Source organism: Pogona vitticeps, chromosome 1 (genome assembly GCF_051106095.1).
Source record: "Pogona vitticeps strain Pit_001003342236 chromosome 1, PviZW2.1, whole genome shotgun sequence".
In the NCBI taxonomy this organism is placed as follows: domain Eukaryota; kingdom Metazoa; phylum Chordata; class Lepidosauria; order Squamata; family Agamidae; genus Pogona; species Pogona vitticeps.
Genome location: NC_135783.1, coordinates 145,920,272 through 145,945,524, shown reverse-complemented (window position 1 = coordinate 145,945,524; position 25,253 = coordinate 145,920,272). Strand labels below are relative to the sequence as shown.

The window sequence follows — 25,253 nt, the reverse complement described above, 5'->3', positions numbered from 1 at the left end:
CTGAATCTGCACATGTTGTCCATTACCCTGGAAAGATGATTTCATTCAGCCTGAGGCTTACTGGACCTTAGTCTTGGTTCTGTCTGCCACGCTAAGCCTAAGCCTATTTGCAAAGCATATTATATATGAGAGCACCTCAGGGAAGTTGCAGGTCCCCCCCCCCCATGAAGAGCCTGATAACATGTTATGTTTAATAATGTAACTAGAAACAATTGTCGTCATTCCCCAGATGTTGTTGGACTGTAGCACCCACCATCCTTATCTCTGGCTATGCTGGGTAAGTCTAAAGGGAGTTACAACCTAATAATGTCTAGAAGTCCATGCGTTTTCCACCAATGATTTAAATACGTACATCATTCTGAAATAATTCTGGGCTTTAAATGAAATCAAGTGTGCACATGGATCTGAATGGTCCATAGGGTAGCAGGAGAAGAAGTGTAATCCTCCACACTGTTGGTATTGTTAACAATCTTGCATGCAGCCTGGTGCTGGGTTTCAGTGGGAGGAGGGAGTTCTTGCAGAAGGTAAGGTGACTGTCTTTTGCCAGTAACCAATCAGCAAAGAAATTTTTCCTGAACTGTCTGAAGCTGCAGTTTATTTTTTAAATCCTTTTTTACTCTTTTGATTGTAACTGAAGATCAACTGAAAGTAAGGGTGTTTCTCTTTTCTTCTTAAGCTACGTGTAGAATGATTTTTTTATATGCAAAGGGCTTGTCAATGAGAGAACAAAGGGGCTGTGTGGAAGCTGGGAGTTCCAGCTATTCTTCTTTCACATTTTCCCAGTGCTGCAGCTTTTTGTGTTTTTCTACTTTATGTTCTACTAACTAAAAAGGGAATTAATTAAAACTCCTCAAAGATCCTAACAATATGTATATAAAAAAACAGGATTCTGGCCCTCTGCAGCAAATAGCACTGATAGGGAGAGTCTGCAACAAGCAACAGCAGTAACCATTAATCTGTAATATGTGAGAAAGTAGGATTGACTTGTGCTTGGTGAACCAAGATGCTGTGGAGCCACATAATTAATCACTGACATAATGATTTGATTATATTTGGAGGAAACCACTTGGCAGCAACCTAGGATCAGTCTTCATATGTGGCTTTGTGAAGAGTATCCACAAGAATATTTGGACTGCAGAAATTGTGTGTGTGTTTGTGTGTGTTTGTGTGTATAACAAGAAATATTTGACATGTATGTGACAAAATGTGTGTGATGCACTTGAAAAGACAAGTGACTTCTGGATGTAACTATCACAGTGCTTGGGTGGGTGGGGGAACCTTTCAGGGTCCATGATGAGCTGAGTCTAGAATTTGTTCAAGTTCATGTGCTCAAGTTAACAACTAAGAATGTGCTCAAGTACAGCCAACATCTGGCCTTCTTCTGTAGTCGTTTATTGTTTGTCAGGCATGGAGAAAATGGAATAGCAAGCCATGCTTCTGCTTTCTCTAAATAGACCTTCTCCTTTCTCAGACTTATTAGTTCCAGAAGTAATTTAGTGCTCACAAATCCATGAACATACCATATGTGTCCTGACTTTACATGAAAAATATGAAGGCAGAAATATAGCTGATCTATATTGTTCTCTTACATTTTCATCTCTGTAGCTCCAGATTTCTAGATTCATACTAAAGTCTGGTATGAACAAAAAAACAAAACAAGCACAGATATATGTAGGCAGAGTAAGAATACCTTTTAATATAAGTGATCCATAATAAAATGCATAAAAGTTAACAGCCAATATAATTTGGCAGGCCAGGGAAGTATTAGGTGATCTCACTTCCCTGTGTTGTGTAGTTCCACTAACCTGAGTTGTCATATTGGTGCAACTTGCACATAACCCTTCCTCTGCTTTTTAATGCTGCTTTGCTTAGATTGTGCAATGTTGTTCAATCGGGGGCAAACTGCAAATGGATACTACAGAATTAGACCTAGAATGGACAAAGAACCATTTCTTGTGTACTGTGACATGTCAGATGGTGGAGGATGGACGGTGATTCAACGGCGAAGCAATGGCAAAGAGAATTTCTACAGGTATGCTGGAAAAATTAAGTGTGAGAGGAGAAAAAAAATCAGACAAAATGTTGTAGCATTTAAAGACAAGCACATCTGTTTCAATGTAAATTTTCATGGATTAAAATTAGAGATGGGCATGAATTACTTTGTGCCATTTCATACAATTCAAGCCACATGGTACCACAGGTGCCACATGGACTCTGCCCTTCCTTGCCTCCTCTGGCAGCCGACCAATCAGATATGGAAGTGGGATGAGAATTCTGCCTGCACAGCCAATGAGAAGCTCTTACTGGGATGCTCATTAGTTAAGGATTTTCTGTGCTCATTGTGGGCCACCTGTAATGGTCTCTCTTGCCCTTTGGTGGGACGCCACCTAACTGGAAGTCTATGGAAAGCAGAAGGCAATTACACTTCTCCCTTGAATTGTGTGGGTCTTGAGCAGCATGATTTTGGTTATACATGGATTTTCCCCACTATCAATCAATACATATTGCAATAATAAATGAATGCTCAATAAATAAATATTCAATAAATATTATTCTGGTCGTCCAGAACCTAGGGCATGAGTTCAACACCAAAGGCATCAAAGTGATCTACTTGCCCCCAAAGACTACATCTCTAACTCAGCTTCTAGATCAGGGGGTCATAAGGATATTTAAGGCTCCTTACACATATTACTATATGGGAAAGATTGTCTATGCTATGCAACAGAGAGAACTGCGCTCGCTCGCTCTCTTTCTCTCTGAGTGTATTAACTGTTTAAGCTTTGCAGGTTTTTTGGGGGGCGTCATGAGTGTTATACATGGATTTTGAACTACCAGGGGGTGGTGGTCTGGCACCCCAGTGTAGTTGAAGGAAAAAATGTCATGCAATATACTTGTATTCAGCCAGTAAAAACAATAGCAACACCAGCTTTGGAGATCTGTGGGGCGTTTTGGGAAAATCACAAAGTATGCGCTTAAATGGCACATCCTGCATTGCTGAAACTTTGCAGGTCTGAGTCTGGCCAGTAGTCTGGATGACTGACTGAAAAGCCATGTATACCACAGTGAGTTTTGTGATGGAAGAATGATGGCTTTTATATTTAAGAAATGACAATAAATAATATTTTTAAAAATCAACAAACCCACATTATATATCTCACATTGATGCCCGGGTACCTCTATTCCTTACAGACAATGGACTGATTACAAAGAAGGGTTTGGACAGTTCCAGGGCAAAAACGATGAATACTGGCTGGGTAATGATAAGATTTATGATCTGCTACTTAGAGGTGAGGACCTTCATTTCCTCAAGAAGGATCTTAATGCAAGACCCGATAAATTAACTCCTCCATGTCCTCCTATTTGTGGATCAAAGGTTTCTCATCTGGTCATTCCATATGATAAATTCTGCATAGGTACAAAGTATTTAACTACCTATAATGGAGGATATGGCTATTTTCCTTTGCAAAAAAAGGCATATAAAGAAGAAAAAATATGTACACACACACACACACAAACCACCTTCTGTGTCTATCAGTATATTTTTTATTTAAAAATTTGCCCAGACACACAGAGTTTGAGTTTGATATGAACAACAGGGCAGAGAGAGAGAGAAAAAAACAAAGAGGATGCAAAATCTTATCTCTTTGGCTTTTTTTTTCCTGGTCAAAATATTGGTCCCCGCCCCCAGCTAATTTTACCTTTTTGCATATCTTGATTAAAATAACCATCATGATACAGACCTGTCAGCACAGAAATCATGGCATTTCATTCACTATATCTGTTCCAGAGATTGAAAAGTTAGTGGGAAAGGATTGCACATCGTTAATGAGCTAAACAAAATATCTAATTAAATTACATTTACATGGAAAACTGGGCATTCAAATTGGTGTTCAAATTCACATTACAGTACATTGTTACACTAACCGGAATGAAAGTGAAATAACTCATCCATGATTTTACTCCTCCCTTCCCCTCTGCCTATTTTGAGCTTTGGAGAAAAGGAAACAGCTACAATAATTTTTTAAAAATCCCATTTCTTGCCTACCTGACCCAAACCTTCGTTGCTTTTCCTTTCTTTCTTTGTTATAATTAATTTCAGCTCCCTATTATTACCTTTTCTTTAGCTCACTGTAGGACTCTTTATCAATCTGGGCAACATGGATCTTGGTTGGGAGGAGGAACAGGTTTTATTATGTAGCTCACTGAAGATTCTGTCCCTTGGCAACCGCCTTCTTTCTTCACATACTTGACCGACTTGCCACTAGAGAAATGTTGATGCAAACCCCCCAGAATAAGTAAATATTGAATGGTCCAACTGGAAAATATCCAGCTTCATTGATAATTTAATTTATTGTAACACGGAACCAAACCTTGGACTCAAGAGAATTCAGCACAATACCATTTTCCATTCCAGAAGAAAACTCCCTGAAGATTGACCTGAGAGATTGGCTTGGGGAGGAACGATACGCAATTTATGATGATTTCCAGCTCAAGAATGAGACGGTGGGTAATCTCTCAAATTCAAATTAAATTCAAATAATTTATATACTTACAATGAATTATGAAAGAACATGGTCCATTAGCCTGCCAGGCTAAAGAGAATAGTGTGTTGCTATGTTAGTATCCCATGGAGCTGGTATAGTAGATGACATAAATGTACTGAAGTGAAATATCTTGTGAGAACAAGAGCCAAAAGGCTCTAAGTAACTATCACTTAACTTTGGCTGGAAGTTAGAAAAGGGCTTTGTAACTAGTAAAATGAGGAATCCAGATATCTGTCTTTTGTTACTCTGCATACCACTACTGCCCACACGTAAGTCAACTCATTAGCATGGTTGGTGTCATCATAAAGTCTTTTATGGTACCATACTGGAGAATCCCAGTAGGTAAGGAAAATTAATTGTCAACTCCTCCCTCCTATCACTTTTATTTTAATATTTGCTGATTTTCCTGGAAAACTAATCTAGAAAATAGTAGGACAAGTCATGTGTCACATAAACAGTAAGTTTCCATCCATAATTCCAGGAATACAAAAAAGCAGGAAAGGGTGATAAAGAGTGGGCTTTTTCACAGTTTACTTCTGGAATAACCACTCCATATTAAAAAAAACATGTACTGTATCACTTGAGAGTAAAAGTATGATCTGTGGTTATAGTAGGAGAGAGGGGAAACATTGCAACAAAAAGTTTCTTAAGGTGTGACTTCTAAATATGCATTGAAGTACTAAACTGCAGTTGGGATCAATGTCAAGAGATTTAAGGCCATTTGTTCATTCTACTTGTGAAGCAGTTCCTTGTTCAAGTGAAACATCGTTTATGGCATTTGTGGGAGCAGGTATTCAGAATGCCCCCGAGAAGCCCCACTGCAGACTATTCCATGGGATAGAATTCAGAACTTCCATAACATTCTGCGGTGGCAAGAGGAAAGCTTCTGCAGGGAGCTAAGTGAGAGGACTGTCCCCTTATTGCTGAACCTTAACAGACCCTTCTGTGGCTCTCCTGCAGAACCATTACAGGATATACTTTGGCACTTTTTCTGGGAATGCTGGGGATGCTTTGTCTGGAGGGAGCAACTTTGAGAACCAATGGTCTACATCGCTCAGTGGGATGCCATTCTCCACTCCTGACAGAGACAATGATCGGTTCCTAACAGGCAGCTGTGCAGAAGAGAACAAATGTGGCTGGTGGTTTAACAGGTGAGTGGCTTGGCGAGAGCCACCTAGAAGTCAAAGAGCTATCCCTCTTCTGTTTCTCTGAACACTGGAGCCTTTTTAGGTTTGCCAGACAGATGCATACTGCTTATTCTAGAGAGCCAACATGGTGTGGTTGTGAATCATGGTGTATCAGAACAATGAGTGAATGTTAGGCTAGTTGTTACCTCTCCCCGCAATGTACCCATCTCCTTTATTCTCACAACAAGCCCACATAGGTTTGTTGTGAGAATAAAGGAGATAGACCAGTATGAACCATGTAGTATACACCACCTTGATCTTCTTGCAAGAGGGGTAGAACAGAAGCTGCATTCATAAATTTAATTGGGTTTTAGCATAGCAAAACTGAAGGTGTTACCTGAATTAAGGGTTCCATTATAAGACCTAAAGGGGACGTGGTGGCTGCAGAAGCCTCTGTGCTGCAAGGTCAGAAGACCAGCAGTCATAAGATCAAATCCACACGACGGTGTGAGCTCCCGTTGCTTGTCCCAGCTCCTCGCCAACCTAGCAGTTTTGAAAGCACATAAAAATGCGAGTAGATAAATAGGTACCACCTTGGTGGGAAGGTAACGGCATTCCGCGTCTAGTCGCGCTGGCCACGTGACCACAGAAAGTGTTTACGGACAAAACTCTAGCTCTACAGCTTGGAAACGGGGATGAGCACCGCCCCCTAGAGTCAGACATGACTGGACTAAATGTTAAGGGGAACACTTACCTTTACCTAATAAGACCTGGCTTTATGTGTTTGTTTTATTCTGTTACACATTGATTAACATTATCTTTCCCTTCTTTTACTCTCTCATTTCCCTAAGATGCCATGCAGCAAATCTCAATGGACTGTATCACAAGAAGGGGAAATACACGGGGACCTTTGACAATGGAGTAGTTTGGTTCACGTGGCGAGGACTGTGGTATTCCCTGAAATACACAGCCATGAAGATCAGACCCCTGTCATTTCTGGGTGGACAGAGTGGAGATGGTGAAACAAATTAAGATGCTTCAACTGTGAGAAGAGAACATGTCATGCAAAAAGGGATTTGAGGGATTAGATGCTGTTTAGGTCAAGACTCATTGGTTACATACTGTAACATGACTTGAACATGTTCTGAACCTGTTTCTAGGGTCATTTGTTCCAATTGTGCATTAAATTACATTTTCCATCATACATTCCCCTTTGGATCTGCCATAATTATTTGGCACCTCAACCTGCCCAGGCCAAGTGAACACATTTGCCTTTAGAGAACAGACTAGCAGCAATGGCTTTCTTAGATCACAGGGAAGTGGATCCTCAGGGCAACATGACCCGCAAAGGACTTCTCAGTCAACGCAGAGGGGATAACCCAAATGTGTGGTTTTCCTCCTGTTTAAACAACAAATGCATGCACACTGTAAATATGAAACAGAGGAAGCTTCTATAAAACTTTAATTTCTAAGTTCCTTCTAGCCTTCAAAGTCGGCCCTTTAATTCAAAACATCTCTGAAATTCCCAGTTGCAGTAAAGAACTACTTTGTCTCTTGCGAAAAGAGAAAAAAACAAAGCATAAGCACATAAATGTTGTATAATTGGCAGGGAGCAGCCCTATGAATTGAATCACTGAAAACTTGATATAGTGAGAGGGGAGAACCCCAACCAAACTGTTTCCAGTGGAGAGGGGAAGCTGCATTTGGCATGCACTGGCCACAAACCTCACCCCTTCCAGCTACCGGATGTACATACTGATTCATTCACATGGTATTTGAGTCCTTTTAATTTGTTTTTTGACTATGTTGGCTATGGGAGAAGCCAGGAATCTTGACTGATGCCTAACGTAGCAGAAGACTTGCTATGCATTTTCACAAACGTTTTTTTGAATTTGTATTTTGTGCATATGAGAACATGTGAAGGGCAATTCTTAAATCAGAATCTGAGAAAACCAGAAGCAAATGTAGGGATGAATAAAGCCCAAAGGCTAGATGTCATTTCATCCCTCTACTAAAGAAGGATGAACAGTGATACTAATTACCAATACTGTATATGTGAAAATAATCAAGTACATTGTCATAATGCAACCTGAATGAAATCTAGTGAACAGCAGCAATTGTGAAAATAACTCATTATCTCTTACACCTCCTAGAGTTAGGTACATAAATGTAAAACTTTATTTTTTTATCACTGCCTAAAATTTATATGTTATAAAGTACTTTTTTTGGTTTCAGGGTGTATTTTTACTTATACTTTCAGAAGGAAAACAAATGTAGAACAAGCCACAGATCAGTCATGGGAGAAAGAATTGCCAAACATAAACTATGCCAAGTAAATTTTGAACTGCTGCTGTATTAGTAGCAGCAGCAGTCTGGGTTATGGTGGGAAAAGGTTGCTTCTGTGTAGTTCAGAGTGAGGACTATATAGCCCTCCAACAGTTGCTGGACTGAAGTTATAATCAAGAGTAGCAATGAAGGGAGCTGCAGTCCTATACGATTTAGAGGGCCATCCACTCTTTATCCTTGTGATGGATGGAATCCCCCTTTTTTGCTATATATGGAGCACTTTTGTCCCCCCAGATGTTTTGGCCTATAGTTCCCATCCGCCTGACCCAACATCATCCATGGAAAAGGGACTCCAGAAGTAGTGGCACTAATTTAGGAAGAGCTTATGTCTCTTACGTCAGAGAATCATTTGGTTTTCCAAAAGTGATTTTGTGTCCGTTTGCAGATGTGTGCCCTTTAGGGAGGACTGGGCCTCTTTCCCCTCTAAGGAAACGAAGACTGGCTCCTGGCATTGCATTTTCAAAAAAAAAAAAAAAAAAAAAAAAATCAAAAGGTTTTGTGGTTGTGCATGCTGCAGCAGCTTTTCATGCCAACCCATAAGGGTTGGCACAACGGCATCAGGAAATTCAGATCACCAGGTTTTCAATACTTAAAGTACTCATTTCACCATCTTCATTAGAGCCAAAATAGCCTGGCAGGTCAATCATTTGCTGTTCTGATTCAGTCAACCCAAAGGTACTGTTGTCATAGAAATGATACTCAGGATCAGATGGGAAGCTCTGGCATTTGCTCTTCCTGTACTGGGCGGGGCTGAGAACATCTCTTTGGTGAGTGTTTTTTAGAGACGCTCCGGCAGGTTCTTTCCTCCAGGGATCCCCAGAACTTAGCAAGGGGCTGCCTCTGTTTCTTTTCTGCTCTGGTTTATCAGCATAGAGCCTTTGGGACAAAGGCTGTTGATTATTAGGAAGATCTGGCTGTTTCCCCAGAAGTGGTTCCCATCTATGGGGATTCTGCACCCCACCGGTCATCACCTCGGTAGTTAAAGCAGTGCTGGGATACAGGTCAAGCTCTATAGTATTCTGCTTGACACTTTGAGGTTCAGACTGATGCTGTTCTTCAGGGACAGAACCCCATATTCTGGCTCTGCAGTGGTAATGAGGAGTCTGACTTGGTGTAAGCGTGGACATGCTTCTTTTCCGGAATGGCTTGGCTTTTCGAGCTTCATGAAAACTAGCTGTTCTTCTGAACTGGGAGCTTCTCAAGTAGCTTCTCTCTGATGGCTCTGCCTTGTAATCAAGGTATCTGGGGTGACTTCTTTTAATTAGAGACTGCGTAGGGCTCCAGGTGGGTTCAACTGCTGATAGCGCAAAGCCCACCATAGAACTGGGCCTGTTGCCTGGTAATTGGGGGTGACCGGGTGGTTGCTCCAAAAAGGGAGACTTTATTCTGAACTTGCTTGCACCCACAGCCTCCTGGTTTTCGGCATTCACCGTGTCTGTCAAAGGGTTCTGAGAAACATGGTAAACCTTGGTTGCTTCTGTGAGGCCCTTCTTCTTCATCTCCTTCAGCTGCTGCTGTGCGAGGCGGTAGCTGAAAATGGGGGGGATTATTTTCTGAGCACCGGACTGAAAGCTCTCATTAGCAGAAGAACCTTCTTCTTGAGCGAAATGAAGGCATCTCAGATTCAAAGGCCTATCGGGTTCCTCGTGCGGTGAACAAGGGGCTTCTCTCTCAGAAAAGCTGTCTCCCCGCTGCCCCTCTTGGCAGATATCCTCTTCATCGGAGTTCTTCCTGAAGCCGGGGGAGTGGGCAGAGTCGCAGCGCACAGGGGTGCTACATTTCTGGGTCCTGCAAAGCTTCCTCCATAGGGTGATAAGGATTGTTGCAAATATGATGGATAAACACAAGGAGATACCAGTAACAGTGACCAGATTATTGGTGGCTCTCTGATCATTGTGCAAGGGTGTGATGGGTGGAGACCTTGTGGCTGAAACAAAGAACACATGTATTCAACAGCTGAATATGACAAGCTATTTCTCAAGATGAGCAAAACCTGTTTAATACAAGTCATTACTTTGGACACTGGTAAGAACCTATTTGGACACCAAATCACAAAGTTTAATACTTCTGAGACAATAACCTTTCTCAGCTGGGAACAAGCCCACAACTATTGGTGGGATGTTTTTGTTGCTGCAATCAAACAGCAGAGCATGCTTTATGACCATGAACATGTATAGAGACCCCCATCTGAGGCTCTGCATGGCCACTTATGGACCGCTCCAGAAGAGGAAGTGCAAAACCTAAAAAGAATATACAATTACAAAAAAATAGGCATATGCTAGCTTATATGTAGAGATGCAGATCTAGAAATAACCACTGTCATTTAAATAAAGCACAATATATCTTTCCTTAGTCGAGAAATAATGTAATTTGGTGACCTCTCTGCCTACACTATCTGCTGTCGAGGTGATGTGTCCATATGCCCCTACTTGTTCTCCTTTCTTCTAGGTTTTTGTTTGTCTTTATGCCAGAGTTAAACTGGCAGAACTCCAAGCACAGGAAATCTTCAATCAGAGGGTTATCCTCTGTAAAACAGGACACACGAGTCCTCTACCTGAGGTCGAATGCAGGGGAGCAGAGAACCCTGCAGGTTATGGGCCCCAAATGGTTCTCACAACCTGTCTTCTCCATGCCTCCCATTCCCTCACATAAACAGGAACAGGAACCCAGAGACGAGTCTGGCAAGAATGAATCATCCATAGATGCAGAAAAGGAGCAGTGAGTCCTCTGAAACTAGTGGTAGGGAGAGGTGTGGATATTAATCATCTCATAATCTGCTTTATAAGCTTTCTGAGCTATGACTTCATTACTAGTTATAGGCTCCCTTATCCATCGTATTTTTTATAGTTCCTCGGCTTATCCTGGTGTAACAGCTGCACTTGTAATTTAGTAAATCAAAACTTGAAAAAAATACACAGATACAATCTGGAATAATTGAGAAAGGCAATTCATAATTGGCTCATGGGGTGTGGTTGGCATCTCACACCATATAATGTTACCAACTGTAGGTACTTATGGATGGGGGAAGATTTTGTTCTGATTCACCTAGTAAATGTAATGGATACAGCCCTGGTATCCTTGATGCAAGACCTTTTGATTGTATAATTCTGTTAAGATAATGTGAGCCATACAAAAACTACAGTCTTATATACACATAGTATAATGATTCAACAGCAATTGATCAGCAACAACTAAAGGCCAAGTGAGAACCAGTCAACTTAGCACTAATGTATTGTAAATAGGACCATTCTGTGAAACAGATATATCCCATTTATAAGTACTGTAATACCTTCATGCACCATAAGATGAGTATGTACGTGTGACATCAGCAAATCTGTACTTGGGCCTCCTTCCTTTACTTCCATCTGGCTGGATATTTTACAAAGATATCTGTCCCTATGTAGTGCACATTGAGAATGTGACTACACAGCAGGAGAAATGCAACGTGACCCACTGTGAAGTCATACTCAGGAAGTTAGGCTTCTCCAGATGAATTCACTTCAGCGGCTCACACAGGAGTCAGTAGAGAGAGCAGAGAAAATTGCCAATCTGAACTTGTTAATACCCTGTTAAGGTGGCTCTCCTGCACCCATCCAGATTTGCAGGAGGCTACCTTAATAAGATGCAAAAAGGGCTAGCTACTGATTTCCTCCTTGCTCTTTTTTTTCTCTTTGGTTTCCAGTTGCAGTAGCACACCAGTACAGGCAGCAAGCCTTTTGGGGGGGGGGAATTTGGAGACAAAGGGGTACTTAGTTGAGAGGAACCTACACCCCCATGAGTGCCCCTTTACTTCCTTTCTCCCCACCCTAAACTAGGAAGCCTGGAGAGCCAGCCAACCCATTGCATCAACTTAAACTATCACACCATCTGAACAGATGTAAATGCATTTGATTCTTTAAAAAAGTAGAAGCCCTAGTGGCAGAGGGGGAAAATACTGTATGCATGTGAGAAGGACTCAGGGCTGGTTTGCATTGACTTGTGCATCATGTAGTCAACGGAAAATGATGCAAATCTGACCATCCCAATCCTGGAGAATTTCCTGCATTATTTGTTAATGCAGTTGCAACCTGAGACAGAAAGATCTCATACAGTAATGTTAAAAGAAGAGTGGAAGAAAATCGTGAATGAGGATGCCTTCCCAACATTCAGCTTACGTACTAGTGCATTCCTCCAAAGAGCACAGAGATGCTTCCCGATGCCTCCCCACACACTCTTGTTCTGTCAGGACTGGGAGAGATGTGAGGCATTCTCGATAACGCTCGCGGATGCCATCCCCACATGTCACGCTACATGGGGTCCAGGCCTGCCATAGGCTCCAGGATTCTGTAAATACACCAGATGTTGCTTTACTGAAGGGAGACAATCTGTTAAAGGGAAAGGGGACAAAGAACCTGAGAAATGCATTTTCATGGATGGTAATCCATTAAGACTCATGCTAAACTTAATCTGTTGTTCCTAAATGGACCGCAAGATTCTTTTTTTCCCCCTTTGGAAAAGAATACAATGAGTCCTGAAAAATGAGCAACCCCACATAATTTAATCTACATCTTCTGTTAACATTAGGCTTAACATAACAAAATGGGGTGCAATTTTCAAATTTTGCATGGGGAATTATTTATCCACCGTAAATGTCTGCTGGATACAGAAAGGCAGTGCAATTGGATCTGCAAGCACTGGACGTGGACTATTTTCTGGGCTACTGGCAGGTATGGTTTGCATCTGGAGAGACACCCCTACATGATTGGGCAGCTAGGGGTCTCTTGCACAGGTAAAATTTCCTGGCACAGAATCTCTTTCGAAAAAATTCTTTCAAATGAACTCATCTTGCTATGGGTGAAGAAGTACTTTAGAATAGGCATGGGGGGTGGTGACATATTTGAAGGGGGGGCAGAGATTCATCTGTTCATGTTGCATTCTTGATTGAACACAGCTAAAGGTTTTCCTTGTTTGACAATGGCCCTGGAACCTGAGAAGAGCTCCTGAAAAGGCCATGGCAAATAAATAAATAAATAAATAAATAAATAGATAGATAGATAGATAGATAGATAGATAGATAGATAGATAGATAGATAGATAGATAGATAGATAGATAGATAGATAGACAGACAGACAGACAGACAGACAGACAGACAGACAGACAGACAGACAAAGAAAGAAAGAAAGAAAGAAAGAAAGAAAGAAAGAAAGAAAGAAAGAAAGAAAGAAAGAAAGAAAGAAAGAAAGAAAGAAAGAAAGAAAGAAAGAAAGAAAGAAAGAAAGAAAGAAAGAAAGAAAGGCTGATCCAGAAAACAGCAGATCCTCATAACAACGATTGTGACCTAATGGACAAAAGCAATTAAACAACCTATCAGACAACATCACTTCCACATTGCCAGGATTCATCTTCAGTTGCCTTATGTGTAAATAGCCTAGACTTGTGCCAAGATGCTATGAAGGAAGATGAGTGTGTCAACAGAGCATTAAGGTCACACTTGCCTATCTCCACAAGACCACACCCACGAACCTTTGGCACACATGGAGCAAGGAAAGATGAGGACAGGGAACCATTCAAATCAGGGGTGGGGAACCTGTGGCCCTCCAGTTGCTGCTGGATTACAATTCCCGTCAGTCACTTTTCCCTCCCACCCCATTCTTTCTGTACCCCTTGTTATTCTCTCTGTGTTCCTCCCTGCTAAATGTGTTGTGGCTGACTGGGGTGGTGGAGGAAAGAGAAGAGATCATTCTTGCCTACGTTGCCTGAACTGATCACTTGCAGAGAGCCTTTGAGTGTAAGATACTCCTCCACTTTCCCCTGTGGAAGCTGGAACTACAGCTTCTCTTCTTGCCCTTTCCTTGGTCCTGCTGCCTGTAGGAATCTTCCTGCTGCCACACAGCCTAGGAGAGCAGAGGGTGGAAATGGCTGAGGGCAAAAACACTGTGGCTACATTCAGGGCCAGTTTTGCTTCTGTGCCTTTAAAAGCAATACTGTGCACAGAAATTGAGCAGGTAAATCTTTCCCTCACATGGAGATTAGAAATGGTGAAACTTTGCCCATGCAATTTATACATGCATGCAGAGGAGCATTTAGAAATAGCTTATAACACATGGTATTTGTAATCAATTCCTTTTTTGCAATACTTCAGGCATAACCGATTGAACAATATGATTGTGACATAATGGACAAAATTCTACTGCTTAGTGTAGTAAATCTCACCAGAGCAGGCCCACTGAACCAAAGGGGATTTGATAAGTCAACTCCTCTGTAAGTTTCATTGATTCAAATGGGTCTAGCCTATTCTACTTTACTAACTGGTAAAGTAAGTCACAGTAAGCCCATTTGAATTGATGGAACTTGTGAAAGGAGTGGCTGACCAAATCCCCACTGATACAATGGGTCTCTTTCTAGTGAGATTAACAACACGAAGCAACAGGATTTTGGCTAATGAGGGATAATTTAGTTCTTTTTGCATTCTTACTGATTTGGTTACATTGATGGCTGTAGATATGTGGCCTTAATTCTTAGGTGTGCTTTGTAGTACAGCTTTCTGATTTTTTTAAAAGAAAGTTTGAAGATGCTGGCCACAGAGACTGGCAAAATATTAGGAAGAAAAACCTCCAGAACATGACCAAACAGCCCGAAAAACCTACAACTGTGGATCCTGGCCATGAAAGCCTTCAAGAATACAAAAGTTTGTAGAAGTAATTATTTTAAAAACCTCTGAATAATGAGAAGGTAAACTGCCACTTTTGAGGATACAGCTATAGCAGTAACTACATTGAAAGCTGTGGAATAGGAGTAATAACTAATTCATTTTAAGAGTAACTTTACAGGTTTGGTGAAAATGCTGGCAACACTTGGCCCCAGGTGGCTATGAATGAATGAATGACATAATTTCTCCCAGTTATGACCTGCCCTCTCTCACTACGTGCATTAAAGCTTCAAGGAATCTTCCCACAGCTTTCTCCCGGAAGGAGATGCTGGAAAGAATGGGGAACACACAGATGTATAATCAGTCCTCAGAATTGTTTCTGGACCAAGCACCAGTTAATAGAAAGGAAAAGAAAGGTTTTTAATCCTCTAGCTTTCAGTGGTCCACATCCTTCCAGCTGGTGGCCATTCTCCATTTCTGTTTTATGGGGACTCTGTCCTATACACATAGCTCTGCAATGATACAGAGGTGTGCCTTGCAAGGGGAGGTAGATGCATGATACAAAATCAAATGGATATTATAAACCACGAGAGTTTCAAATTAAGCACTTTTGAAAGGGAATACAGACCAACATTCCTTTGGATGAGCACACATTCTTTTGCTCTCAGTGCAGAATCATGTTGGTCCAGCTGCCTAAATTCAAAGCAGTATTTGTGTGTGCCTTTGTCAAACAGGGTGCAGTTGAATGCTATCCTCTTGTCCTCCGGATTCACGATGCTTTCGTGTAGCTTTAATGCCCTTTTACCCAAAGGCCCAAGATGATACTTTAACACAGTAATGCGTCCAGCAGCAGAAGTACACGGAGGAGGAAGAACAGAAACCATGATTGAAGATTCACATACAATTTCTTCTGGCAGAACTAATTTGTAGCCAAATTTGCGCACAAGATTTACAGGTCCTGTTGAAGCAATGACTGAATTGGTCTCTACTGCTTTCAGCAACACAGCAACGAATGGCTCTTGGCTAGCCAACTGGCAGTCAAATGTCACCAACTGGGACCTAAACAGATCAAGTTTTTTCCTAGTTCTCATTCCCACAGTCTCTTTCATGATTAGTGTTTCTAACTCATAAAAACTGCTGGTCAGTATTATATCTAAAGAAATCGCAGTCTCATTCCGTGGACATAAATAGGCATCTGTAAAGAGCACAAGCTGAAGCGAAGTCCCAAGGCTTTCTGAAGTCCTCCTCAAATCAAAGTGAAATACAGGCCACTCCACCGTCAGTGGGATACTCTTTCTGTTCCACTGGGGATGAGTACCATTGATGAATTCAGAAACTATTTTGAAACTGTAGTTCCCAGCCCTCTTAAAATGAAAACATTCAAAGGTGACCAGATCACGGCCCTGGCCTTGCGTAAGTTGCTTCTTTGCAACTGTTTGGTTGGTGCTGGCATCCGTGAGCAAGACGGAGAGGTTTCTCCATGTCACATTGCTCCCATCATAATTCTGCAACCCTACGGATACTGTGCCGTTGCTTAAAGCTACGTGCGTTGGTTGCTCCAAGAGAAGATATTCCACCGTTCCCAGTACTGAAAAAGAGTTTGACAGCATTGTTAGTAAGCAGTGAAATTAAAGAGGGATGAAGTCTGGAGAGAAAAAGAGAAGTGAACAGGGACAGAGAGATTTTTCAGAACATCTAATACAACGACCATCTGTGCCAAAAAGCAATTCTTAAATGCACTCTCCACTTTGGTCTGGTAATAATCAGTTATCCAACACTCATAGGCAGCAGCTATAAAAAGCTTTCAAACCGTGTGGGGAATGTGTGGTTCTCCAGATAACTCTGGTTTGAAATCCCATGATCCCTCACCATGGGCCACACTGGCTACAACTAGTCAGAGATTCTGTCTAACATCAGGAAACAGAGTTTATGAAGATACAAAGAGCAAAATAAATTCCAGAACTAGGACTCCTTTCCTTATTTGTGGGAGACAATTAACATTTACTACAGGAAAAAAAAATCTGTTGTCTTTCCTTTGTTCGGGAGCCTGGCTGGAGGTAGGAATAGAAATCATTATTTTATCTTCCAATACTGGAACACGAGGATAGCAAATATAGCTCCAATGTAAAGGTTAACATATCAGCTGAGTTCTGTAAAAACAATGTCCAGGCATAATGAATTTATAAGTACAGTTCAGGCAAAAGCAAGCCAAAAACAAACAAATCAAAATCATCATGGAACCTTAAAGACTGTAACATTTCAATGTGTTTGCAGTGTCTGGGGAAGTAGACTTCTACAAAAGCTCGCTCTGAAATACAAAGTTAGTATTTGAGGTGCCACATTTTTTTACATTGATATACATACGCAGCCTAAAAGACTTAAGTATGTGATTTTCTTTCACATGAATTTGTGACATGATGTCCATTGGTAGCAAATAGTAAGTTCTTTAAATGATGTCTACTTTGGTGTATCACTCCCAGGTCAAAGAACTGAAGTCCGTAAACCGATAATCAATACTGTTTTTACAACTGTCTTTTACCAGTCTTTATTTCATTTTAGTTGTCCTTACATGTTGGCTCTTCTCTCTTCTGATGCTTATAATTCATTGTGTGAATTAAATGTGGGGTCATAAGTTTTTGGTGGAATTTTAATTGCTGGGAGAAACGGGGTATTTATATTTGTATGGTGAGTGTTGTGTATATTTTTAACTTTTTTTTTTGTAGTGGTGTTGTCCAGTTGTACCTTGGGGAAGAGCACCTCATTTCGTTGTACCCACTTGTGAGTGCAATGACAAATAAATTTCTTATGTCTTATGTCTTATGTCTTATGAAGCATGATTATATTCACTAACTATTAAGGTTGGAGAGAGTGATGGAGGGAACCAGGGAGAGAGGGAAGGAGAGAGACAGAGAAAAATCAACAAAGATCAGTAAAAGAAATGTGGATACAATTTATATTGTGCTCAATCCAGAGCCCAATTCATCCAGAAATTAATCTGTCAATTACAGTCTCAAAGGTGAAATGTCATTTCACACATTTGACAAGGGAGGTAAGTAGCAGATGCTATTTATCTAATGCATTAGGTGGCCTTTTGCATTTCATGCTAAAGCTCCTTCTCAGGATAGAAATGAATTATCTCAACAGTTTAAAAACCCATCATATAAACATTCAGCAGTAAAACCATCATATTATACAAAGGTTTATAATTAATTATTCACAGCTATAGTGGGATCCAGCCAAAGTTCATCTGACTGAATCTCTTCCCACACGATGCTTCCCCGGAAGGGAGCCGGGATTTTCAACCGTTCCTCTCTCCCCTAGCAGTACAGCTGCCTATAAAGTTCAAGACAGTTGGAGGACCCTGCAAGATCACCTATGGGAGGTGGTGTTGCGTGGAGGCTTCAGAAGGAATGACAAACCCACTGTCCCATATCTTCTGTTGGAAGAAGTTCCTTTTGGGTATCAGCTGCCCTCACAAATGAGAGAGACATTCTGAATGGTAAAAGGTAAAGGTAAAGGTTCCCCTTGACAATTTTTGTCCAGTCATGTTCGACTCTAGGGGGCGGTGCTCATCCCCGTTTCCAAGCCATAGATCCTGCGTTTTGTCCGAAGACAATCTTCCATGGTCACATGGCCAGTGCGACTTAGACACAGAACGCTGTTACCTTCCCACCGAGGTGGTCCCTATTAATCTACTCGCATTTGCATGCTTTTGAACCGCTAAGTCTGAATGGAGCCCAGTGTAAAGTTCAAGAAGTGCCCTTAACATTAGAATTAAAACAAATGAGACAAAACATACGCAGATGTTTGATTAACGACTCCCCCCCAACAAACAGACAAACCTATAGAACAGTTTCCCAAGGAGAGGACTCCACTACAGCTCTCCTGGAAGGGAGCATGTCGAAAGTGGCTAACACAGACTTCTCAACTATTTAAATTGCATCACGTTGTAGACAACACATCAAAACGTGTCTTTACAAAGTTTTGTAAAATGAATGTTTTTATAATACAGAGGAATGGGAGGAGGGTCAGGAGAAGAGAGAAACTGTGTAGTGCTATTCCCAAATTTCATTTAACTAGTAGAGGCCCTAAAACTGCCCAACTGATTCTGATCAGTTGATGCCGCTGATGGAAATTTATTTATTTATTTTTTATTTATTTATTGTATTTATACCCCGCCTATCTAGTCATTTCGACCACTCTAGGCGGCTTACAACATAAGGATAACAAGTTCTAAAAAAGAAAGTCACCTGATATTTTTATGATTATAGTTCATCGTTACCTTGCAACTCTAAGGGCCATTGGTGGGATGTATGCATTTATTCAACCACAAGAGCCCACTGTGTTCTGCTTTAGTGGTTAAGATACTGGGACTAGGGAGGTCCATGTTCTAGTCTCCTATAAGCTTGAAATATATTACTGTAGCTGATTGTGGGCCTCACGGTCTGATCTACTTTACAGGGCAGTTGTGAGAATAAAAATAGCGAGAAAGCCATTTATTCTGCCTTGGGGTCATTAGAGTAAAGGGTAGAGATAAATATAGTGAATAAACCAAGCATCTTTCTTCTAGCTCCTTTAATAATGATTGTTTGCTGTCAAGTAGAGAAGGGCACAAACCTCGGTTTGGAGGTTCGTACCACGTCGCGCACATGGCACCACCGGTGGTGCACATTCCCTTTTCCCACCTCCCCAGCTAATGACACACTCACCAGTCGGGGTGTGCTCCTCTCCTCCTCCTCTTTTGCTGCAGTTCAACCAATCCCCAGCAGGAGCATGGGTTTGCCTGTCCTACCTCCTTATCTGAGTGGATGATCAGCCAAAGAGGCAGGGCAGGGAAGCCCACGTTCCTGCTGGAGATTGGTCGAACAGCTGAAGAGGACGAGGACGAGCAGAGGAGCGCACACTGGCTGGTGACTGGGGGGGATCCAGCCTGGGAGGCAGGGGAAGGTTTGTACCCATTTCTATCGCACTGAAGTTCATGCCCCTTCTCTACCGTCAAGCCAATTCTGACTTAAGGCAACCCTTTCCAGGACTTTCTGGGCAGAGAATACACAGAAGTGGTTCACCATTCCTTCCTTCTCAAGGTGCCCTGGGACTAGGCATACTTCCCAAGGCCACACAGGCTGGCTCTTTTCTCAAGAGGCACAGTGGGGGAATTGAACTCCCAACCTCTGGCTCTGCAGTCAGACACCTAACTCACTGATTTTGTTGTTGTTGTGGGTGGAGACAATAAGTTGAATTTGGATCACTCTCTCTTTCCCTCCAACCTTATTAATCCAGTACACATGATACCAGGCCAGTGGGATCCTGAGATTGTTCTTTTAAAAAAATACCCCCGAACGTTCATTTGAAAGAATGTTGCTGGAGATTGTTTTGAGGCCTACAAGGCTTGTAATTGCAAAGCCCTTTAAAAAGCAAGGTCACTGATAACTGAAAAAGCCAAGGCCCAAGAATGCTGGCACATCTTCTGCTATAATAAGTCCCCGATATTTCTGTGAAGGATTCAACTTCTCTTCTGCCGACACAGGCAGGAGGAAGACAATCAGAAAGCTCTGAGGGCAGCTGGGGGCCTGCTCAGAACTGTAGGAGCCATCCCTGCCTTTATGAGCAATCCACTGAGCTTCTTTTATATTACATATTAGGTAAGGGGGGGGGGTGGAAATGAAAAAGGAAATGGTGGGGTGTTGCTCTTTGAAGCAGAATTCTAGAAAATACCACCCAAGTTGAACAAACAGGATAAATATGCCATCATGCCCTTTGATGACTCTTTTCGTGACATGGCTTATGAATATTTCATGGAGCACATGCATCATGGAAGGGAAAGAGGAAAGAAAATGGAAAAAAAATAAAATTGACAATGGCTGGAATATAAGGATTCAGCCAACCCTCCCCCTTCACCGCCTGCCACTCGCCACACAAAGGAAAGAGCCTCCATAGCTGTACCCTGTGGTGTCCCACAATAGATCTTTTCTGCCCTCTGTGGTTCAATAGGGTGAAATCAACTTTTTCAAAACCTACTGGGAAGAGGGAGGTGGTTCCATCTCACGTGTCCCTTTGCTTGGGTTTGGCGAGGTCGCAGGAGGAAAAGGCAGAGGCACCATCTGAGGTCTTCACCTGCACGCTCCTGTTCAAGCTGTGTATTTCGAAGCAACCAGTGGGAACATCAGCAAATTGTTAAGGCAGATTGTCCTGATCTGAGTTCCAACCAGCCATACCCTCTTCTAGGAACAGCTAGGGCGATTTCAGTTGGAGACTTCTGTCTTGCAAATAGCCTTTAGCAGAGGCAGCTTAAAGTGGGTTGAAAGAGGTATCTGTGAAGTCAGCATGAATTAAAAGAGCCAAGTGCATGTTACATGGAAACACAACAGTGTAGAGGCAGGAATATGTTGGGTCTTCTCCTACAGGCTCAAAGGACGTCACATAAATAAGGTGGGACAAAGGTTCCTGTATGTTACAGCAGAATAAGCCTCACATGGGAGACTGTGGATGGGACGTGGGGAGGAAAAGCAAGATTCAACCTCAAGTCCAGAAGGAAAAGATCTATGGCTAAAGATCCTTAAACTATCAAATAATTTGATATATTTGTTTTAGCAAATCTGTCACATCATGAAATAGATAGTGAATTCTGTCACCTTGCTTATCTGTGTTTTGAGATCAATATGCATTTATTTGTACATCAAGTAATTAATCACTTCACATTTCAAGGAAAAAGTCTCCACCAACTTATACCACATACTCACCATAATCACAGAGCACGACTAGCAACAGATTTGAAAAATCTTTCAGCATCTGTTTCATTCTGATCAGGTGGGGTCCCAGCTCCTCCTAATGCTCATATCCAGGTCCAAAGTACATCCTATTTTTTTAAGAATTCCTGGAAATGAAGAGCAACATAGCCCCCTCAGAATCAGTCAGCAGCACCCTGAAATTTATTTTGTCATTTTTCTCCCTTGTACCATAGGGAGAAACAGCAATCCTATTACACCTCTAACTTCATCAATATGTTACAAATAGTTTCTGATTTCTCATTATTGAGTACCCTAAATACAAAATGTGTTTCTGTGCATATGCAGTTTTGGTTTTAAGCAATTTTGCTTGCTTGCTTGCTAGTGTGAAGTTATTTTGAAAGGGACCCTTGGTCACAGAGTACTATCTTGCAGCTTACTTCATAAGAAGATATCAACTGTGGTAGCAGGAGAATTATCAATAATTACTCAAACTTACAAACAAGCAACAGCCCCATATTCAGTCAGTGTGAAGCAACTACTTGAGATAGCAAAGAGAAGTGACAACTTCACGGCTCTTTCCCCTCAGCCCTTGGTCACTCTTTTGTATTAGAAGACACAAGTAGATGTGCCGGATTGCTTAAACTACACCCTTTAAATTATTTTGCTGCATTCAGATGTAGTGGCGGATACTATCTCAGTTTTGAGATAAAATTCAATATTGAAACCAGTTGACAGGGCCACGAAATGGAAACAGGCTGCCATCTTGTCCTACCTCAGGCAGCAAAACATCTTAAGCAGGCTATGAAACCGATTTGTGTGAAGAAGTTCTGAAATTGGTTATGTGAATATGCAGTTCTTATGCCGGGAACTGAGGAAGCAGGAGAAGATGAACAGCCAGTCTGAATGGATTGTTTAAGTGAATCCAAGATGGTTTATCTGTGTAGATAGTTATTACATCTCTTGTTTCTGGATATCAGGCGGCAATTCTATGTGCACTTACTCCTTTTGGGTGAAAGCCAAGCCTATCAGAACTGACAGTTTTCTTTCCAGGAGCCACAGAAATCTGCTCTTCACGTTGGGAGGTCCTTCAGAGAAGATCAGGAAAGGATATAGGGAAGAAGAGTAAAGTAAAGTGCCACTGCATGAGAGGAAGTTCAACCATGTCATGCTCAGAGCCGGCCCCAACAATTAGGCAGAGTTAGGGTACTTGTCTCAGGTGGCAGACGGTAAGTGATATGGAGGGGACAACAGTCATTGCTCCCCTCTGTTGAAGGAGAGACCAATGTGTTTGAAGATAACCAGCCTTAGTGTCTTATCACCATTACTAAAAAATTGTCCTCTGAGGGTAGAGTAGGGATCATGGTCCTGTCTTGTCTTTCATCTCACATACCACTATGTTCTGGTGATGCTGGATATAGCTCACCAATTAGACACAAAGGAATTTACTTGTGAATAGGTTTGCTACATCACTCATGCTCATAACAGACTGGCAATGTTGTCCTAATATTGTTGCAGGTAGCCGGTATGTAATAATGTTGCAGCATACCATGTTTTTCCGTGTATAAAACAACACTTTCCCCTAAAATAATTAGAGGGAAAATTGAGTGTTGTTTTATACATGGAAAGAAGCAGTTGTGTGCACGCTCGGGCACCTCTTGCTGCCGCCGCTGCCGCCCAATTGCCTCTTCCAGACCTCATGGCTTGTCCCCTCTGGTGGCCCCAAGGCGGCAGTAGCAGGAGGTGGAGGAGAAGGAGCATTCACATGCCGTCGGGAGCCTCTTGCTGCTGCCTCCCCGTCAGCCCAATCACCACCTCCAATGGGACTGATGGGCTCAGTTCATGTTGCTGCCTTGTCCCCTCTGGTGGTGCAGGCAGGAGGCGGAGGTGGAGGCAAACAAGCACTCACGTGCGCTTGGGCGCCTGTTCCTGCTGCCGCCTCCTCCTCCTCCCACGATCTCCTTAGGGCAGGGGATGGAGACAGCAGCAGCAAGAGGTGGAGGAGCAGTTTCCCATTAACTGCTCCTTCGTCTCCATCAAGGGTCAAAATTAGGGGGGGCGTTTTATACATGGGGGTCATATACACGGTAAAATACGGTAAATCCCATGCCACATTGTGTGATGCAAGGGTGGTGTATATTTTAGTACGCTGGAACATGGAGTTTTCATTCAAGATATGAGAAATCCATAATGTCTGCTGTTAATGTTCCTGCTCAAAGTGTGTATGTGCAAAACTAATGTTTCGTTAGAGAACATTATCTGCCAGAGAAAGGTACAGTACTAGAAAACTGCAAGTGGCAGTCATATTTTTAGCATATCCCGAAAACATCCTGACATAACATTAACCCTGTTAAAAATCTTTATTTCAGGAATTCAGGGTTGCATTATTTCAATAAAGAAAACTAAAACCAAAAAATGCACCGCTCTGGGCAACACCCAACATTAAGGAAATTCTGGAATTTCACTGGTTGTGTTACTTCATATAGACTCCCAGACACCAACAAGATTTATGCTGGTGCTACCAAGGAAAAGTGAGACAGATCCATTGTTTCAAATAAGAAGGAAGTATGACCAAAGCAGCAGAAAGGAAAACAAGTCAAGAAGTGCTTACTTCTTTGGAGTTTTTTTTTTAAAATCCTACTGCTGTAGGGAGTACTTGCCTATAGAGAGAGCCCCATCCTACAAGCCACTCCAAAGCAGGTCTGCAGACTTAAAAAAAAACTAAAGGACTAGAGCCTCAAATGCAAATTAAAAGGGCCATTCTGAAGGTCCCCCTTCCTTTGGGCCTCCCTTGTCTGTTGCTCTGATGTCTTCTCTAGTGTATTTTCAGCACCACAGTAGACTATCCTTTCCTGCTTCTCCCAGGCCATATGACATCTTAATAATTTTGACACATTTAAGCATTGATATTTCCATTTCTGGTGGCTGGGATAAATCTCCCCCATTTAATTTATTCTACTTTTTGTGAACCCATTATTCTCTCCTCTGGTTTTAGTTTCTATATTATCTGATTTTGAAGAATTGTATTTCAATAGCATTTATGCGTTTTCCATTTTAATTGCTTTAAATGGTTCAATTATATATCACTGAAATAACCCAGATTATTATTTGGGTGCCAGCAAATAAATAAATAAATAAATATGGCAGGAGGAAGAACAAGGAGAAAAGGAAATTAAATTGAGAAGGTCAGAATGAGGTTTAAAGTTAACATAAACATTTTTTAATTCACCCACACACTAACAGACTCACTGCCGGGCTACACCTAATAATGTACTGGAAGGACAGGTGCAATTCAAATAGTGATTCCTCCCCACGAAGTCTGCAAAACTGTCTCAGGAACAAAATTCTTTTGGAATTCTTTTTTTTTTTAATGGCAAAGAAATTCTGTACATGTTTATACAAAAGTAATTCCCGCGGCGCTTCGTGGAGGGCAACCTTTTACCGCAACCAGCTTCTCCTCTGGAGCCTTAAAGTCGGTTGCAGTTCTCGGAGGCAGGACACCTAGCCGAGTAGAGTACTTTTAAGATAAAATCCACCTCACTTTGCTTTTCCTGTTCTTTACTCCTCAACCGAAGAACCAGCCATTGGTAACTAAGTGTATACTTACTCCATTGAGAAGTAGGGTGTCCTCCTTTTCTTCTCCTACGAGAATTCCGCGCTCGGTCTGGAGAAAGACAAGGCTAGCGAGGACAGGAAAGAAATGGCCTGGGAAACAACCGGTGCCAGCGGCTGGCTGGCTTTTCCCGCTTTGCTCCGGAACCAGCCCTTCCCGGAGTCCAAACTTTTCCTTCAGAAAGCGCGGCTTCGACCATGCCGTCTATTGGGGGTGTGTGTGTGTGTGTATTGTGTTGGGTGTGTGCCTCGACGCGCCTCGCCCTTTCC

General features: G+C 41.9%; 2 protein-coding genes across 3 annotated transcripts in view; one reads left to right on the top strand and one right to left on the bottom strand.

Moving 5' to 3' along the window:
* LOC110076122 (fibrinogen-like protein 1) overlaps positions 1-7,905 on the top strand; it is a 15,652-nt gene extending 7,747 nt beyond the window's left edge. The window contains exons 4-8 of the mRNA XM_020788027.3: positions 1,873-2,032; positions 3,190-3,287; positions 4,415-4,503; positions 5,505-5,695; positions 6,523-7,905. Coding sequence (XP_020643686.3) covers positions 1,873-2,032; positions 3,190-3,287; positions 4,415-4,503; positions 5,505-5,695; positions 6,523-6,703 — 719 coding nt within the window. The 3' untranslated portion in view covers positions 6,704-7,905. The remainder of the gene's footprint in view (positions 1-1,872; positions 2,033-3,189; positions 3,288-4,414; positions 4,504-5,504; positions 5,696-6,522) is intronic.
* Positions 7,827-25,253, bottom strand: THSD1 (thrombospondin type 1 domain containing 1). 2 transcript variants are annotated; one of them, XM_020788025.3, is made up of 5 exons: positions 24,979-25,242; positions 21,387-21,520; positions 15,275-16,234; positions 12,176-12,340; positions 7,827-9,944 (listed from the first exon to the last, which is right to left on the bottom strand). In XM_020788025.3, exons 2-5 carry the CDS (start codon positions 21,442-21,444, stop codon positions 8,584-8,586), a joined length of 2,544 nt encoding a protein of 847 aa, XP_020643684.3. In that variant the 5' UTR covers positions 21,445-21,520; positions 24,979-25,242; the 3' UTR covers positions 7,827-8,583. The 2 variants fall into 2 exon arrangements, with proteins under 2 accessions (XP_020643684.3, XP_020643685.3); XM_020788026.3 differs by lacking the exon at positions 15,275-16,234 and having other exon boundaries at positions 24,979-25,253.

What these genes read in the sequence shown, in the direction of transcription:
- THSD1 (XM_020788025.3), bottom strand. Translation starts at nt 21,444, where the DNA reads ATGAAACAGATGCTGAAAGATTTTTCAAATCTGTTGCTAGTCGTGCTC. An exon ending in AGTCGTGCTCTGTGATTATG is followed by an intron (nt 16,235 to 21,386) that starts GTGAGTATGTGG and finishes ACTCTTTTTCAG; the next exon opens with TACTGGGAACGGTGGAATAT. An exon ending in CTCTTTGGAGGAATGCACTA is followed by an intron (nt 9,945 to 12,175) that starts GTACGTAAGCTG and finishes TCTTTGTTTCAG; the next exon opens with CCACAAGGTCTCCACCCATC.